This window comes from Magnolia sinica, chromosome 13, assembly GCF_029962835.1.
Source record: "Magnolia sinica isolate HGM2019 chromosome 13, MsV1, whole genome shotgun sequence".
Taxonomy (NCBI): domain Eukaryota; kingdom Viridiplantae; phylum Streptophyta; class Magnoliopsida; order Magnoliales; family Magnoliaceae; genus Magnolia; species Magnolia sinica.
Window position 1 is genome coordinate 13542994 of NC_080585.1, and position 16969 is coordinate 13559962.

A 16969-nucleotide genomic window follows, 5' to 3' on the forward strand; every position below is an offset into this window, starting at 1 on the left:
TCACCTTCATCCAACGGTCAATCCTACATTAATTTAATAATAATTATATAAATTTTGTGATTTTCTTTGCAACCCAAACAAATATAAATATCACAATTGTTTTCCGGGGAATTCCTCAAATTCAAATATGCCTCTTCATTGTAGTTATGCAATAGATGCCATGGTTGCGTTTTGATTGCACAAAATATCATGATATTTCATGATTAATCAGTTTAATTTAGTGCAAAATATCATGATATTTTCATGATTAATTAGTCTTTATGATATTTGGTGCGACCAAACGCAAAATACAGACCATTTCTGGGGGGGCCTACTTATCAGGTGGGCCAAAAGTTTCCAAGCAAAATGACAGGCAACTGACCAGGAGGAGGTCTTTTGGCTCGAGCATGTTGACAGCAGCCCCCTTGATGAGCAGTCTGAAACTTGCACATGTGCTGCAAGTAACATCTTTGTTCTAGTATCTGTGGCATTTGCCGTCATCTCAAAACACAAGAGAACCCAAACTTCTCCAGAGCTCTCTACGAGATGAACTGATCAGATGCGGGCTACGATTCCTTGTAGCCTCTCTATATCAGGGTAACCCTGGATTAACCCACCAAAATGCCATCAGTATGATCCACACGGTTCATTCTGTGAGACTCACTATAGGTGCATTTGGTTGCGCAACGTATCATAAAATTTCATTGTTAACCAGTCAATTCGGTGCAAATTTTCATGATATTTACTGAAATTCGGTGCAACCAAACACGCCCATGATGGTTGTCCCTTATCTACATCATTTTCAATCCTTAATGTGATCTCTAATGCATAATTATGACTAACTAAAACGGAGATGAACTCAAGTGGCACCCAAACAGGCCCTAAGAGAAATATATCACAACATACTCACTTACCAAGGGAAATGAAAGGCCCTATAATTTGACATTTTATCATATCATTTATTTAACTAAGAGAATTTATAAAGTCCTGATCCAGTCTGTATGCAGGCACATGATTTAGTGAGAGAATCCATTCATCTCAAGTGCCCTGTTGTGAATGGGGATCTTGAAAATCTTCTACTTTCAAAGTTCTTTAACACTTCAATTATGCCCTACAAAATAATGGTTTGGAAAAGGTGCAGCAACAGTCCATAAATAAGGCCAGACAATTGATGGTAGGATCTGCCAATCGGGAACATCTCAGGCGCATCTGCCCCCCTTGGTAGGCCTACCAACTCAATGGTCTGGATCACCTAACCAAGCAACAATGGAACCCAACTGTGCCAACACACACCATAGGGACACTTTTCACATCCTGATGCATGATCTCTTCAACCACTTACAACCATACTAGGTATATTCCATGAGTGCATAGAAACAGCAAGAGGTCATTCAAAAGAACACTTCAAGAGTCTAAGAATAATTCAGAATTTATTTGAACCAAAAAATTGCAGGAAACATGTTTCCCATGGAAAAAAAAAAAGGGATATTACAGCGTTCATGCAAATGAATCCCTGTCTGAACCCAATGACAAACGGAAGTTTGGGCTCACTGGGCAGATCGAAAGTCTTGGGCACCAAAGACTTCACTGGATCACTGGCTTATTGATCCAAATGGGAATTTTCAATAGCTTCTCTCACAACTTTAAAATAAAATAAAATAAAAATCTGAAGCTACAGCCATGACCGGAAAATAGAAAAGCCCTGAAAATCACAGAAAATATAGATGTTGAGATCAGTGGTTGCTACTACGCTCATTTGGCATGGAACTTCCTGTCAACGGAGTCGTAGCTGGGGACTTTAGTAACTGCAAAGAAAGAAGGGTAATGAGTTCACATAAATGCTAATGGAATTGAAGAAACTGGGGATTTTCTTTTGCAATTTGGATTACCATCTCCATATGACGCCATTGTGAGAGGTGAAGAGATTATCTTCTGGCCAATGGAAGTTATGTCCTTTAGAGTAACTTCATCTACGGCCTTCAAGAAATGCTCAATGGGCTTTCTGTGCACAATAAGTCAAAACATATATTACTTTCGAGATACTAAGTTAATAGGAATTTAAAATTTAAAATAAATAATAACAAAATAAAATAAAAATAAATAAATAAATAAACAGGAAAAGAATAGAAACATCAACTAATGTTGATGAAATTATTAGTTCTTTTTGTTTTTCTTTTATAAAGGATTATATGATCCTCAAGATCCATGAACATCATACTCGCGATTTCAGTCTGGACAGTGGGGCCTAGGTTTTCGATTTAAGTGAACCAGACCGTTTTTAACAGAGACTAGAAGAGAACTATCTCTGAATAGAACATTGCATCCAAGGGAGCACGTCTTTCCACATAAAAAAAGCAGAAGGCAATTCCCCAAATTTAGCAACTCCACCCAAGGATTATCGGCCCTTGATGAGGCAAAAAAAAAAAAAAAAAAACGTTTAACCTCAGGGTCAGGCCCCTAATTTCATTGCAAAAGAGTGTCTCCACGGCTCTGGATTAGATTTTGAGATCCATTCATGAATGGAAAAGGAGCTTCCAATTAAATGAAGAGAACTTGACACTATACACCAGCCCCATATAATAGATAAGGCCCAGCTTGAGGGCTTATGTTTCCACCTCAAAGATATCCAAAGCATTAATAGGCCCAGAGAATGCTTTCCTGCAACTACCTCTCTTCCCTGATAAATGATAACCAATGGCGAGGTTCCAAAGCCCCATAACAGACAGAACTAGTCACTGCATACCCAGTTGACAGTTCCACATTAGAAATCACCAATCTCCAATTATGTGAGAGGTTTCCTGCATCCGCACCTGTCAACACTTCACAAGGCCCAGCTAATAGGGGTCTCTTGATAGTCCTTCAAACACTATCAATAGGGAGGATTTCATTTTTAAAAATGCAATGATTAATTTTCTTCCAAACACCACATTGGAAAGCAAAGGAATTAGAGACCAGAATCAACTTCCTCTCCCCTCCAACAGCGCACCCTCCCAAAAAATAACTCCAGTAAATTTTAACTCGTCGAGTTTGATCAACCTTTGTAATTGACTATTACATAGTGTCTATGGGAGTTTTGTGCTCTCATTGCCAGTCTCCAATGAGCCTGAGAACACTCTCAAGAAAAGATAACTTACTGTCTCAGTCACAGCTTTACACATAAAGCACATATTGGGAAGGCAATGATGTGCTTTCCTAGAGGTTACAAGTGCCAAGATCTTCCATTGGTAGCTGCTTGCCAGCAACAAGCCAAAACATGCGCCAACTAGAGCAGAAGGGTTAACCCCCACAGCAGAACCAGAGAGCTCACCTAACAAATGCCTCAGAAGAAAATTGATCTGACATGGGGGGGGGCAGTGCCTGTAATCTCTTAGATGAGACAATGTTAACCTTTCGAATGGACGGCTAAGGAGAGAAATGTGGCAACAGTCCACATTCAACTGAAAGAGGGCCTTGAGATTGAATATGTGCTAAATACCGGAAGTTCTAATTTATAAGATACATAAAATGAGCATGCCCCTCTCATTTTTGAGCACTAGAGAGTGAATACTACAGTGAGCATGCTAGTGTCCTGCAGGAATGTCAGCATCTTTTTTGCTATCGGTGGAGGGCCAGACCACCAAAAGCTTGAAGAGATCTTATACACTCTTTGAGTAAGGATGAGATTATTTCAATGTGACAAATGGTTTTAAGGTGGCAGATGGGGATGTAGGATGGTGGTTTTGTAGCACAGGATAAATGGGTTATTGTTGGAAGACAGAAAGTAGGATGGTGGTTTTGTAACACAGGATAGATGGGTTATTGTAGGAAGACAGAAAAAAGAAGACCGATATTGACAGATTTGGTTTTGATTATTATCACCTTCACACACCATGTTTAAGAGAATGGAACTAGGATGTCAACCCTCTGCAAGAGAATTCTTCTCATTAAAAAATAAAAAATAAAAAATTCTTTGTTTCCCACAACACTGACCATATGGCATCCATAACTGATATTTATATCAAGTTACAAACAGTCCTAAATATCAGACATTCAAATTCCAAGTTCTAAAGAAAAGAAACCCCCCAAAAGCCACAAGGTAAATGCTATGAAAATTGCATTTGCACAACTAATATTTATATGAGCAGGTCTCAAGTCCAACCGGTTGGTCCACAAGTTATAGTCCACCTAGTGGAATACTTCTATCCAGCTAAATGCATGCCTAATCCAATGCATCCAATAGCTTAGCCCCACCATGAGGATCACCTTGGGCAAAAATCAGCCCTATCCACTCATCAAGTGGACCATACCATAGAAAACAATGTCTAACCATTGATAAATAGAAAAATACAAGTGTAACCTACTTGATGAGTGGCTATGGATGACTTGTGCACTAGGTGATCCTTGTGGTGGGACCAAGCTATTGGATGGGTTGGAGATTGCATGCACTTAACAGATAGGAAGTTATCTTCTGGATGGACCATGACTCGTGGTCCAACCGGTTGGACTTGAGACCTTCTCTATTTATATAACCCCAAGGCAAATACAAACAGTCCTAAATATCAGCAAAACAAAACCAAAAAAAAAAAAGTTCCACTCTCACATAAGCCTTAGGGCCTGTTTGGGAGCATGGATTTGGGACCCCCTGGATTTGGAATTCTCCCTTTGTGTTTGGCACCCTGGATTCAGAATCGCCTATAATCCAAAAGTAGCTATGCATAGTATATTTACAGGGGTTTGAATTTAATTATTAAATCAACTTTAATATCTCTGATTAGTGTATGCATGTAATGTTTGACACAATGGTTGTAATAAGCCCATTGAAATATATACTTTGCCCGAAAATAATGAAATTCCAAGTCTCGGATGGGCCAGAAGCACAGGATCACATCCAAGTGACTAACCATTGATTTACATGGGCAATGTTTGGACGGCACAGATTATCCTATAAAAGTAATTATAGTGATGCAGTTGATAATCTAATTGTTTTGGGAAATCATCAGTGGGTCATGTGCCCAATAGATTAGTAGCCTAGTGACACACATGTTACACATGCAATTCTTGGAAGGATTTTAGGTGTAAACTAAGCTTCCACCTTGGATTTCAAACCCCCTCTTTGAGGGGATTTGAAATCCCCTGTATTTGAAACCTCCAGTTACTTTATGGTGCCAAACATATCAGGGTATTTGAAATCCCCTCAAATCCCCCCAAATCCATGGTGCCAAACAACCCCTTAGATTTCCAAAAGAAAAAGAAGCCCCTAAAGAGACATATCAGCCTAACATTTCCTACAAGAAAAAGGAAAAAGAGAAAAAAAAAAAAGAGTCCCCACTCTCACATAAGCCTTAGATTTCCAAAAGAAAAAGAAGCCCCTAAAGAGACAATGTAAATGTCCCACATGTGCCACTATCAATCTACATGCGCCTTGCATGTCCACATGTGCCAATGTACCAAATATGTACAAGTGCCACATGTATGTCCCTCCATCCTTATTAAAGGGTTTTTGACAAACAATAGTCAGGATAGCGGAATGGGCTATCCATACAAGCCTATCCAGCCTTAGTGTCCAAACTAGTTTATCCAAAGTCCAAACACAATTTTGATGCGACTAAATGGACCCTTACTCGGTCCTTACTCTTGCCACTCAGAAAGAGGCTCCCATTTCTCAGTGTGAATTTAAGGTGGGAGACAGAGTTTTCTCAGCACCTTGTTTCTGAAGGAACTGGACTGATGAGGAGATCATCAATTTTTTGGTTCTCACAGTAAATTTGTATGACCAAGGTATTACTATGTTAGGTCAGCATAGGTGGGTGTGAAAAAATGGCTGTTTGAGACAATTTTCTGTCAAATTTTTCCCTTTGGTCATCTCATTACCTCTTTCTTCTAGGACACTGGGCCCTATGCATTGAATATGGAAGTACATGGGGCCTCCTTGCATTTGACATTTGGGTGGCTGCTCGGTAAAAACAAGGTGCTCAATAGATCACTTGAGAAATAGGAAGACGATTCTTCCAAATGCGTGCATATTATGTCTCAGGAATGCTGAACGGATGGACCATCCATTCATGCTATGCTCCTTTGCCCTAGAGGTTTGGTGGAAATTCTTCAAGACTTTCAGCGTGGAAAGGGTCACGCAAGTGTTCAATTGGAGACCTCTTTCATGCTTGGCATGGTGGAAGAACGGAATGCAAAAGGACAACCTCTTTATGGCAGCTTATTATCTTGGCCACTCTGAGGGCAAGGCAATATCGCTTTGAACACAATAACAGGGGATTACTGGACAAGTCACTTTCATCAGGAGTGGTTTTCCTAAAGGGTAAATAGGTGGTCATTGAATGGACCACAAAGCAAAAGAATTTTGAAGATAGGCTTATATAGATGTCATCGGGATATTGGGGGGTTCATCTTCTTCGTATTAATGGGATGATGCCTCAACATCTTCTCTGCATCAGCTTTTGCCCTCCTAATAAATGGTTGGTTGCCCCTCAGAAAGAGCACTTGTAGCTCCTTGGTTAATCCCTGTTATGCACAAGATGCAGCTTTCCTTGTCAATAAAATTCAGCATTGTCCATAGGAAAGGGGGGGAAAATGTGATGTGGCTGTTGATCCATTTCCTTTTCATTTCCTCCTCCACGATGTATAGGGTTCATTGGGCTCAGATTCGAAAGAAGACCATCCGAATTTCCTTTCACAAGCTTGTGAAGGAATTTGAATTGCCCACATCCTTTTTTTATATGTTATTAGGCTTTCAATGCAAATAGGAAAGCATCCCATGTTCTAGTCATCGAAGTCTTTGTTGGAGTTTATAACCCAACCACTGACATACCTCGCCATGGATTGATTTATGGGTTCACTGAGGGACCCATTCTTTTTAGAGAGAGAGAGAGAGAGAGAGATGTTCTGCAATCATCCTGGCTTGCATTATTTTGTACATGGAATTAGCATATACGGGTCTTTTGGATAGTGGTTTATGGTGTAAGATGTGGTTTTGAGGGTGCTTTTGGTCTAATGAGTGGTTATGACTGGTAGCTTTAGTGGAGGTTGGTATTGGTTGTAGGAGAGTGATTTGAAGGGTAGTAATGTGGAGTGGTTTTAGTGCAAGGAGAGGTGTAGAGAGAGGTAGAGTTTCCTCAGTTCTCTAGCTTGGTGATAGAAAATGACAGGATATGGCCCTTCTTTATAAATATTGAGATACCTTTGAGCATAAAATGATCTTCTTCTTTTTTTATCAGTAGTGAAACGATAATTTTGACCATCTGTAAATCTCCTTGACTTTAAAATGAAGGTAGATAGTGTGCTTGGTAGGTGGCAGTTACGTGATATAGAGAAAGTGGAAATAGGTGGTAAGTAGGTGTAATTAAACTTCGGAGTAAGTGGTGGAGTGGAAAGTAGGGAGGTATGCTTGAGGCTTGATGAGAGACCATGGAAGGACGGTAGAGTGATGAGTTGGAGATGGGTTGATAGGGGCTTGTATAGGGCTTGTATAGGGTAGTAGGGTGATGAGTTGGAAAGTAGGGTGGCAGGTTCAATAGGAGACTTTTTTAGGGCATTAGGGTGATGAACTGGAAAGCAAAAAGTGGGTAGAGTTGTGTATGGTCAGGGAATGGGCCCAGTTGGATTTCAGAACAGGTGTCAAATTGCAGTCCAATTGTGCTTTAAACTTGGGGATTGTAGGAGTGACACAGGGGATATAAGTTGATCCCACAGTTAAGTACATGCTGTATTTGAGTGCGAGAGATTACATTAGTTCCACATACCAAGTGGTGATTACGGTCCATCGCAAGGCCTATCTTATTCATCATCATCATCTAAGCCTCATCCCAACTAATTTGGGACGGCGACATTAATCTTGTTCTGCCATTCCACGATCACAAGCCATATCCTTAATTAAACCATGGGCCCTCAAGTCTTTTCTTACTACCTCCACCCATCATTTTGGACCTTCCCTTTGCCCTTTTGGAGCATTTAACTTGAACCAACTCATACCTTCTAACTAGCATAGCTCTTGACCTTCCCCATTTGCATTCATTTCTAGTTCTTCTATCATTCGTTTTTGTTTCCACTCATCCATCTCACCATCCTTGTTTAAGCTATGCTCATCTTATGAACATGTTGTTCCGTGACTTCCTAATATTCTGTCCCATAAATGGCTGGTCTTATAGCGGTCCTATAAAATTTCCAGTTTAGTTTCATTGCCATCTTATTCCAATGTTAACATTCACAATTGGGGCTTGATTGTGAAAATTGGGTGTCTGAACCCTTTTCTGGTGGACTGACTCTCTTTTAGAATCCACACAAAAGGTTTGTCAGGGAAGAATACAAAAGGAAGTGAGAAGTCCAATCATCTTCCCTGAATCAAGAACATGTGCAATATTGTTGTAGAGATTTTGATGTGTATGTTGGAAGGTGTTGAATGAAGTTGTGACCTGTGAGCAATGCTGTCAAAATCGTTATCATATCACAAATAGTAATAGGGGTTGAATCGTATTGAATCACAAATCGTATCGTAAATCGTAAGATTTTTTTATTTTCTTAAAAATATAAATAAATCAGAAAAAAATCAAAAATCAAAAATTCAAGAATCATCCTTTGCCATCAATATGAACCAAGTAATGCCATGTCATGATAGTGTTAAAGGATTCTTATCTTTCCTTTCTTTGTCTTTTAAGAAATCTTCCTTAACAGACATTCAAGGATACTTCAATAATTTATGTTCTTGTTACGTTTCTTGAATGTAGAATCACATCGGAAAAGCGGCATTTGATTATGTAAACCAACGACAAAGGATATTTTGATTACTAACCATCATTCCAAAATACATACAAGTCAACATGATCGTAACCATCCATAAAAACATTCTGGATAAGTCATACATCAATTTGGTGTTTCGACCAGCCAAAAAGAAATCATAAAAATAAAAATAAAAAGCTCTACGATTTAACATTGAAGAGAATATATATATAATTTTATCTCTTATAAAGATCAAAATAAAATAGTTTACCTTTTCTAAACGATTTTTTTTCTTTTTTGAAAGGTTTTTTTCTAAACAATTCTAAAAGCCGCCACCAATTTAGAAACATAAAATGAAAGCCAAGTGAAGCTCAAAACAGAAGAAAACAAGTATAATTTGAATCATAAATCGGGATTTGAGTTGTAAATCCGTAGGATTCAAATCATAAAATCGTAGGATTCATATTAAAAGGGATTCAAATGTGGGATTCAAATCATTTTGCTTAAAATTTGACTCAAATAGTAAATTGTAAATTGTAAGATTTTGACATCACTGGTTGTGAGTCACATCGAAGGCCTTCTGTCAATTAATAAATGCCATCTTTTCGGGCACATTTCTAAAAAGCACACTTAATGAAAATATAGTTTCCTTCACCAATATAAGTCTCATGAAATTGATTTCCAGTACCAAAAAATTATAATTTCAAGCTGCTGCTAAGCAATGTCATGTGCTTGACATTGCAACTAACAGGCAAAAAAAAAAAGGTTATACTCTTGTAACTATAATCTAACTTAGCAACCTCCAAACACAACCTTCTTCCAGCATTTACAACTAGATATTTGTACAGAGAAACTACAAGATACAAGCGAGCAACCTAGAATAAGAAGGTAATGGAAAACTGTGCACAGAATGAAAAAAAAAAAACTAGAGCAAAAACACAAAAGAGTAATGGCAAAGACTCACCTCTCCCCGTATGTCAAAATTTGTCTCCCTATATCTTCTGATGCAACCATCTGCAACGGTTGGTTGGAACATTTATAAAAAAAAAAAAAAAATCTTAAAAATAAAAGAACACGGACAAGATTAATAATAACAAACACAAATATGCAGTCGAAAATAAGATAAAATAAATGCGTACTCTTGATTCCAGGTTCATCAGAACTGCAGATTTTGTTGCCTCCTTGGCACGATCTAGCTGCACCTGGTCAACTGCCAGGGGAAAGGGGGGGTTGCAATCAGAAAGCATTAAGTTGGGTTCACTGAGAAACACTTCTGAGATATAGAGACCAACATCAAACCTTGTCCAGGAGTTGCAACTGCAAGAAGCTCTCTTGCTGCTAAATCGACAGCATTAGATACGAACTCAGAACCCTAATTGGAAGGAGAATATCCAAAGCTTAGAGGGGATAAATAAGAGCAAGAATCAGTCAAGTCCGTGAACATCGGTAAAGCTGACAGGGGGAAAAACAGATTTGAACATTGCTCTCGAAGTGGTATCGTCATAGGGTGTTGCAAGAATATATTCTGGTGATGTGAGGGTACAAATGACAAGAAGCAATGGTGCATGCAGAAAGACTCCCACTTCCACATGATCAACACTACATAGCTTTGATGAACTAAAAGGATTATCTAGCGATTTTCAGAAGAAATATACGAAATATTTAGAATATTTTCCTGGAACAAAAAAGGAACACTTACATCATCAACCTATCATTTTCCTTTTGGGACAGTATGTCAAGTTGGCGATACCTTTACTGTTTTAAGAACAGGCCAAAATATACATTTGCACATACTAAGACCTTGAACAGTTAACTTTTCAGGACAACAGCAAAATTACACTGACGATCCTGCGACAGGCTAAAAAATGTTGAGAGTGCTGGATAGACCATTCTAGGCAGGCATTGGCATTCTAGGCAGGCATTGGGATCTACCTACAACCTTAAAGATGAGCTATTAACTATAAATGATGTGGAGGCATTGGAAGGCATTGGAAGAGAGATATGCAACCGTCTTGGTCACGGCACTTGGATCATGATGCTATGTTGTGAGCCATGCAACCTCTAGATAGATTTCCTTGCTTGGATTATGTATGAAAAATAATAAATCATCACAGAGTAAATGTTGGCTACTACTGGTCTTCCAATTGACAAGATGATGTTGAAATCCCTTCTGTGAGTCATAAAAACCAGCTAGTCTAAAGATCTTTTGATTGACCTATTGACCGCCTTTAAGAATTGAAGCACATCAATATACACGGGGTTTCATTACATCTGGACAAATGTTGATGTATCAATATAAGGACCGATAAAACCTGGCCATCAATTGGTCTGTCAATATAGGAATTTCATAAAATATGGGAAATTGTAACAATAAAATTGAAGTGCAGCCACAATTAAGAGGATAGATGATAGAGAAATACAAAACAGACGTGTCTCTAAACAAAGTCAAACAATTCTTTGCCGGCTGGCTAATAGAAAAAACAGGAATCACTAAAAAATATGAGTATATATCCAACAGAATATGAACCACCTCCGTTGAAGTAGATCAAGAATCCAGTGGGCGACTTACAGTGGTTGCATGAATCCCAAAGATGCCGGTGTTGTTGTAGATACTGTTAAAAGCAGAAAATGACTGGATTTGCTGAAATTCATTTAAGATGCGGAGATCTGATCAAATTTGCATCAGTGAACAATGTTACACATTTGCAATAGAGAAGTTAAATCAAGATTCAAGACCAAATCTGAAATTGCATGCTAATGCTTTCATTAAAAATTAAAAACTGTAGGGCCTTCGTTTCTGATAAATAAATAACTTACAAAGCCGAGAGTACATCCCTTTCCCAGGACCTCCAGCAGAAAAAGAGCCACCCCCTCCCATAAGCATCTGCAATACACAGTGTCAAGTCAATATGACAGTCAATATTGACATACCCCAAAAGAAATAACTAGATAAGACAGAACAAATACGACAGAAGCAAAACACCATAACCCTAGACAAAGAGAAACATTTCATAAAGGCAAGCACAAACTGGAGAACCTGAAGTACTGTCAATGTCATGGCTTCCTTCTCATTGAGCCAACCACCAGGAACTTCAAAGGCAAGTGCGACATGAGTGCTCTGCTCAGACGGGAAAAAATGATAACAAACAGCATATTCCAAGTAATCCAAAAGCAAGACAGCATGAATTATCAATGCGAGAAAGAGGACATTGTTAAAACACACCGGTGAGTCAGCTTGACAGCGATAATCACCACCAACATAAACAGATTTTGGTGCCGTGGGGGGAGGAACCTTGGGGAGGTCAGATAGAAGAGGCTCTGCATATGATAACAACTCCTCATGTTCCACCCCCGATGCTGCAAGAACCATTCGGGGAGCAGTGTAGTTCTCCTGAAATTCCAAAAACATAAGAGTGGTATGAAAACAAGAAAATGAAGCAACTAGGAAATAACAGAATGAAGCAGATTCAGTGATATGGTCCCCTCAATCTTACAGTAACAAATTCCTCCAAAACTGTACTATTTATTCGGCTAATTGCAGATTCTGGGGCCAAGAGAGGATTCCCCAAGGCACCAGAATATCCGGCACAGTGAATTGCCTCTAAAAGCAAACCCTGCGGATTGTTAGAAATTTCCGCTATCTCCGCCTTCACTTTCTGTAGCTGCAACAAAATATAATAAAATCTCAGCATCTTGCACTATCCAATGATAACAACTAATGGAAAGACCACAGAAGAATCTGGCACCCAAGAATGAATACCTGCTCATTAACCTCCCAATCAAGAAAAACGGGATTCCTTACACAATCAATAAGCACCTCAACCATTTCAGGCAGGTACGTCTTCAGAGCATCATAAGAATAGCCCATCTGCTCACGAGACGCCGATGCCGTGACATTGCCCCCAATAGCCTCCACTTCCCTTACAATACGTAGATGGCTCCGGTTTCTTGTGCTCTTGAATGCCATTCGTTCCAACAGGTGTGTGGCCCCAATTGAGATGGGCGTTTCATAGACAGAACCACAGTCGACGTATAACCCTATCGAGGCAGCAGCACTCTGCTCAATGAGCTCACCAAACGATGGTTAAAACCGCCAACTGAAGTAAATAAGAGGCTAACAGAATAAACAATGAGAAATGCTTGCAGGAGTCGGAATCTCAATCCTACTTCCTACATGTGCCAATGAGGCACATGTTTGCAAAACTATACATTTGGTGGGCCCCACTGAATATATCAGGGCCTGGAAATCAGCCCAGTCCAATCATCAGGTGGCCCATGTGTGTATAAAGAAAATGGAACAGTCAGAAAAATGACCAACAGTCCACATTTGTCGCACATGGACCAGCTTGATTTTCGGTCCTCAGAACACACACCACCTGATGAATGACTGGATCTCACATACATGTTATGGAGCAAGAGCAGGATTGAGAAGCCTGATCGAGCAAGGTAGCCTCGGCAATGGCCATATATGAAAGATGCCAATATTTGCAAAAGTATAAAGAAAACACATACTGCAGATGTTTCAGAGGCGATCTTGACACCATTGGCAAGAGTTGTTATCTTCGTCTTGCCTGGTTCCACATAATCTGGCAACGGAGGTGGGAGACTGACATCCGGAAGTGGAAAATCTAGAGAGGGAAGTGAACTAGAGCGTTCTCCCGTAAGCCAGCTGAAAAGACCTCCAGAGGAGGAGCTTTTTGCGATGCTCGTACTAGCATATCTGGATGCAGTTGCCCTATCACTGGAACAGCTCTGGGAATGCCAGCAACAAGTCATTCATAATTTCAGACAGCATATAAGCATATGAAATAGATCACCATTGTTTAGAAACCAATTGAGGGTTCTAATAGTTGCCAGATGACTTCATTCAATCGAACTTGGGTCGAGTTAAAAAGACAAGTGACTCAATTTTCTTAAAACCAAACAAGGACCTAGTTGAAGCACTTGAAAAGTCCATAACATTTTCAAAAACTAAAACAGGAGAAGCCAGTAAAGTACTAGAAAAACTCAGGACCAAAAAGTGTGTGTGAACTCCTTACAATTAAATTTTTAAAAAAACCATCACATACTCTACAAATATTAGTCCACCAGACCACAGGTTGTCATTGAAAAGAGCGCTTTATGCATATACAACGAAAACAATAGAACTGACAATAAATAATAATGGAGCCACAGTTTACAAACCTTTGTATTGATAGACAAACACTTCTTGACTTCTTGTACATTTTTGGTAATGTGTTAGTAGTACAAGTTTGTACAATCGTATCATCCACAATAGCAATATATCTATAAAGAAGGGTACGAATAATAACAATATAACATATTTACATCCCCATTCTCGATACCCACGCCCTAATGTAGAACATTGCAACAATTGCCACATACTTTAGTTAAGGACACAAAAGGGCGTGTTAAAGAAGTATAGTGGGCAAATATTCTCCTTCATAATGCAGCTGCCACCGACAATGAGGATGCAGCCATTATAAGTTTATAACGCCTGAATCCAACATTATTACTGCTTTTTGTGCCTTCCCCTTATTTTGTTCATTCATTATAAGTTTATAACGCCTGAATCCAACATTATTACTGCCTTTTGTGCCTTCCCCTTATTTTGTTCATTCATAATGAACCAACGAAACCAAATACCCAAATATCCTCAAAAGACACATTCCTTTCATTTTGGCTCTACAATTAAGAAGCTCAAATGCATTTCCATTCCCAGACTGGGTCATGTGTTTTTTTCTTCTTTTTCTGATAAATAACCAGCGCAGCATATCCTATCGGACCTTTTATTTATTTATTATTTTAATTAAAAAAAAACAATATATATGAAAAGGAATTCATGAATTCAGATATCTTTTAAAAAACCAAAAAAAAAAAGTGGAGTTATGATGCTTGGCCCGCATAGTATCCACGAGTTTTCAGTTCCCGCAACCGGGACCATGGTACAGCAACTAGACCATTTTGCTGATGTTTCCTCCCATGCATTGACCATGCCTCAGGAATCTCCTCCAACGGACAACCTTAACCTTCCGATTTCTGGCCTAGAGGATGATGGTTAAGAAGACGAATACACCAACGGTCCACACTCAACTCAAAAAGGTCCTAATGCTGGCACTAAGATCTTCCAAACTAAGAGATCCACTGGGCATGCTTCATCCAGAAACGGACTCAACAGATCAATGGTCTGGATTACCGGACCATGGGACCCACTTTTCAGAACTGAAAACGTGTTTACAGTCTGCAAAGAAGTGGTCACGTATCACATAATTCCTCCGAAAAATAAAACCACAATCAAACAGAACAAACTGAAATGCGATTCAGAACAAAATCAATTTCTCAAAAAAAAAAAAGGAAAGAAACTTCAAAATCGGATCAGGAAGAAATATAAAAAAAAACCCAGCGGTTGAAAATGCGATCCATGGATGAAAAAGAGGAGACGGTTCGAAGGAAAGTAGGGTTTACGGATTCTGAGGAAATGAGAAGAGATATTAGATTAGGGTTTGTAGCACTGACCTTGAGAGCTCTGAGTCGAGAAGCTGCAGCTCTGTACATGGTCGATGCGACGAAAACCCTAGAGCAATGGAGTTCTGAAAAAATGAGGATTGTTAACGAGATGGCAGCCTGTATTTTGTGCGGCAAGAAGGGAATGCAGCACGTGCGAGCAAGGAGTGCAGGGAATTCTCTCGACACGTGCGAACTACCCTGTAGCCTCGGTCGCATGGACGACCTGGCTGCTGCACGGTTTAGGTAATCCTAGCCATCCACAAAGTGGGCCCCGCCACGGATTGGCCAGAGTCTAAGATTCGTGCTGATTGGACAATTTTGGTCATCTGATCAGTGTCTTCGAAGAGATAATGGTCCACTCGATTTGATCAACCATTTAGGAGGCACGTGCAGCAACGTCTGGGCTTTCAGTTTCAGTTTGTATAAATGGGGGGGCCATCGTTCAGTGGTCCAAGCCGTTGGAATTATAATTCACGCTCTGGATGGCAGATTCTCCAAAACCCCCCAACCGTCAATCAGTCACCGAACAAACGTCAGGTTAAGGAAGGAAAAAAAGGGTTTTGCCCGTCTCTACGAAGGATCGAGCGTACGTCCTGCCACTGGCTGAGAGGCCCGGTGATCATAAACATCCATGTTCTGTACTTTATGCTATAAGGTCCACGGTAAGAAACTTATGCCAGCCTATGGTTGTTAACGTCACTACCTGAATTTAGAGCAGGAGAGAAAATTTCCCATTGGCTGGAGTTCTGAGGCAAAGATCATCACTGAAGCGGGATAATGGGACAACAGCGTATTTCAGACAGAATTTCAAGTCATGGAACCATCTTATCATGTTGGCCTAAAGTTGAAAAAGATCCCGTGGGTAATGGTATCTTCCCGTGGAGGAATTTTATGCACAGGAATCCACAGAGGCCCATCATATCAATGGTTTAGATCGCTGCAAAAATTAATTTTACAGGAGTCTCTCATCACTCTATAGCAATAAAGTGGGCTCTTGTAATGGACAATCCATTTATATCTTTCTAGCATTAATCAACATGGAATGTCCATTTCCATTTCCCAAGCGAATAGTAAGATGGATTTGGTCATCTATTCATCATGATTTTGAATATGAACTGTGCATTTTCCTAGCTATTGATCAGTTGGTCAGGTCATCTTATGAAAGTGCCTTTTGAAAGCTGTTGCGCCAAAGGTGGCTCCAACATAATACTCCTTCCCTACGAAGCTTAAACCTTTTATATTATAATCAAAACGCAAAACGGGCAATCCATTTTTCTAAGCATATCAAACAGGGGTAGATGGATTGCCCAATCACAGATTTTAGACAGTAGAAGTTCATTTGTAAGTGATCTTTATCATTGGACTGCTAGGTCCCACTGGATGCACGGTGCCTAAAAAATGGCGTGGATAGAACAATCCTAACCTTTGGATTGGTGGCTACAATAGGAATGAAAGTCAAAATATTCCAACGGTCGATTATAGCAGACCCACCAGATGAATATACAAGTGGACAGTAGATAATATCCTAGTGGATATCACACAATCATCAGTCCGTGAATTTGTATGGCATATCCAAGTCTTTGGGCTGTACTAGGGGGAGCCACGGTTCAGTCAGGTAAAAATCAACAGTGCCATCGGCCTCAGTTTGGACGGTCAATGCACCAGAAACACCCCTGGCGGCCCTTCGAATGTTAATCCTAGCTATGCTTGCTTTCTTAACCATCTAGCTGCTGGGCCACCTATTGAAGGGTTATGACTCTACTATGGGACATTTTTA

At 39.7% G+C, this 16969-nt stretch overlaps 1 protein-coding gene across 1 annotated transcript; it reads right to left on the reverse strand.

Annotated features, from left to right (window-relative positions):
* Nucleotides 1-1392: 1392 nt before the first annotated feature.
* On the reverse strand, nt 1393-15423 carry LOC131222888 (mitochondrial-processing peptidase subunit alpha-like). Its single transcript, XM_058218130.1, has 13 exons — nt 15202-15423; nt 13198-13437; nt 12446-12742; nt 12180-12347; nt 11909-12076; nt 11723-11803; nt 11503-11569; nt 11255-11352; nt 9985-10057; nt 9825-9895; nt 9650-9699; nt 1869-1981; nt 1393-1784 (listed from the first exon to the last, which is right to left on the reverse strand). Exons 1-13 carry the CDS (start codon nt 15406-15408, stop codon nt 1732-1734), a joined length of 1686 nt encoding a protein of 561 aa, XP_058074113.1. The 5' UTR covers nt 15409-15423; the 3' UTR covers nt 1393-1731.
* Between the last annotated feature and the right edge of the window lie 1546 nt (nt 15424-16969).

Bases quoted from the DNA above. Each gene is read 5' to 3' on its own strand.
- LOC131222888 (XM_058218130.1), bottom strand. From the start codon at position 15,408: ATGCGACCGAGGCTACAGGGTAGTTCGCACGTGTCGAGAGAATTCCCT. The intron at 13,438-15,201 runs GTCAGTGCTACA...TGGCATTCCCAG, and splicing joins CTCGACTCAGAGCTCTCAAG to AGCTGTTCCAGTGATAGGGC. The intron at 11,570-11,722 runs GTTCTCCAGTTT...TGTGTATTGCAG, and splicing joins TGACATTGACAGTACTTCAG to ATGCTTATGGGAGGGGGTGG.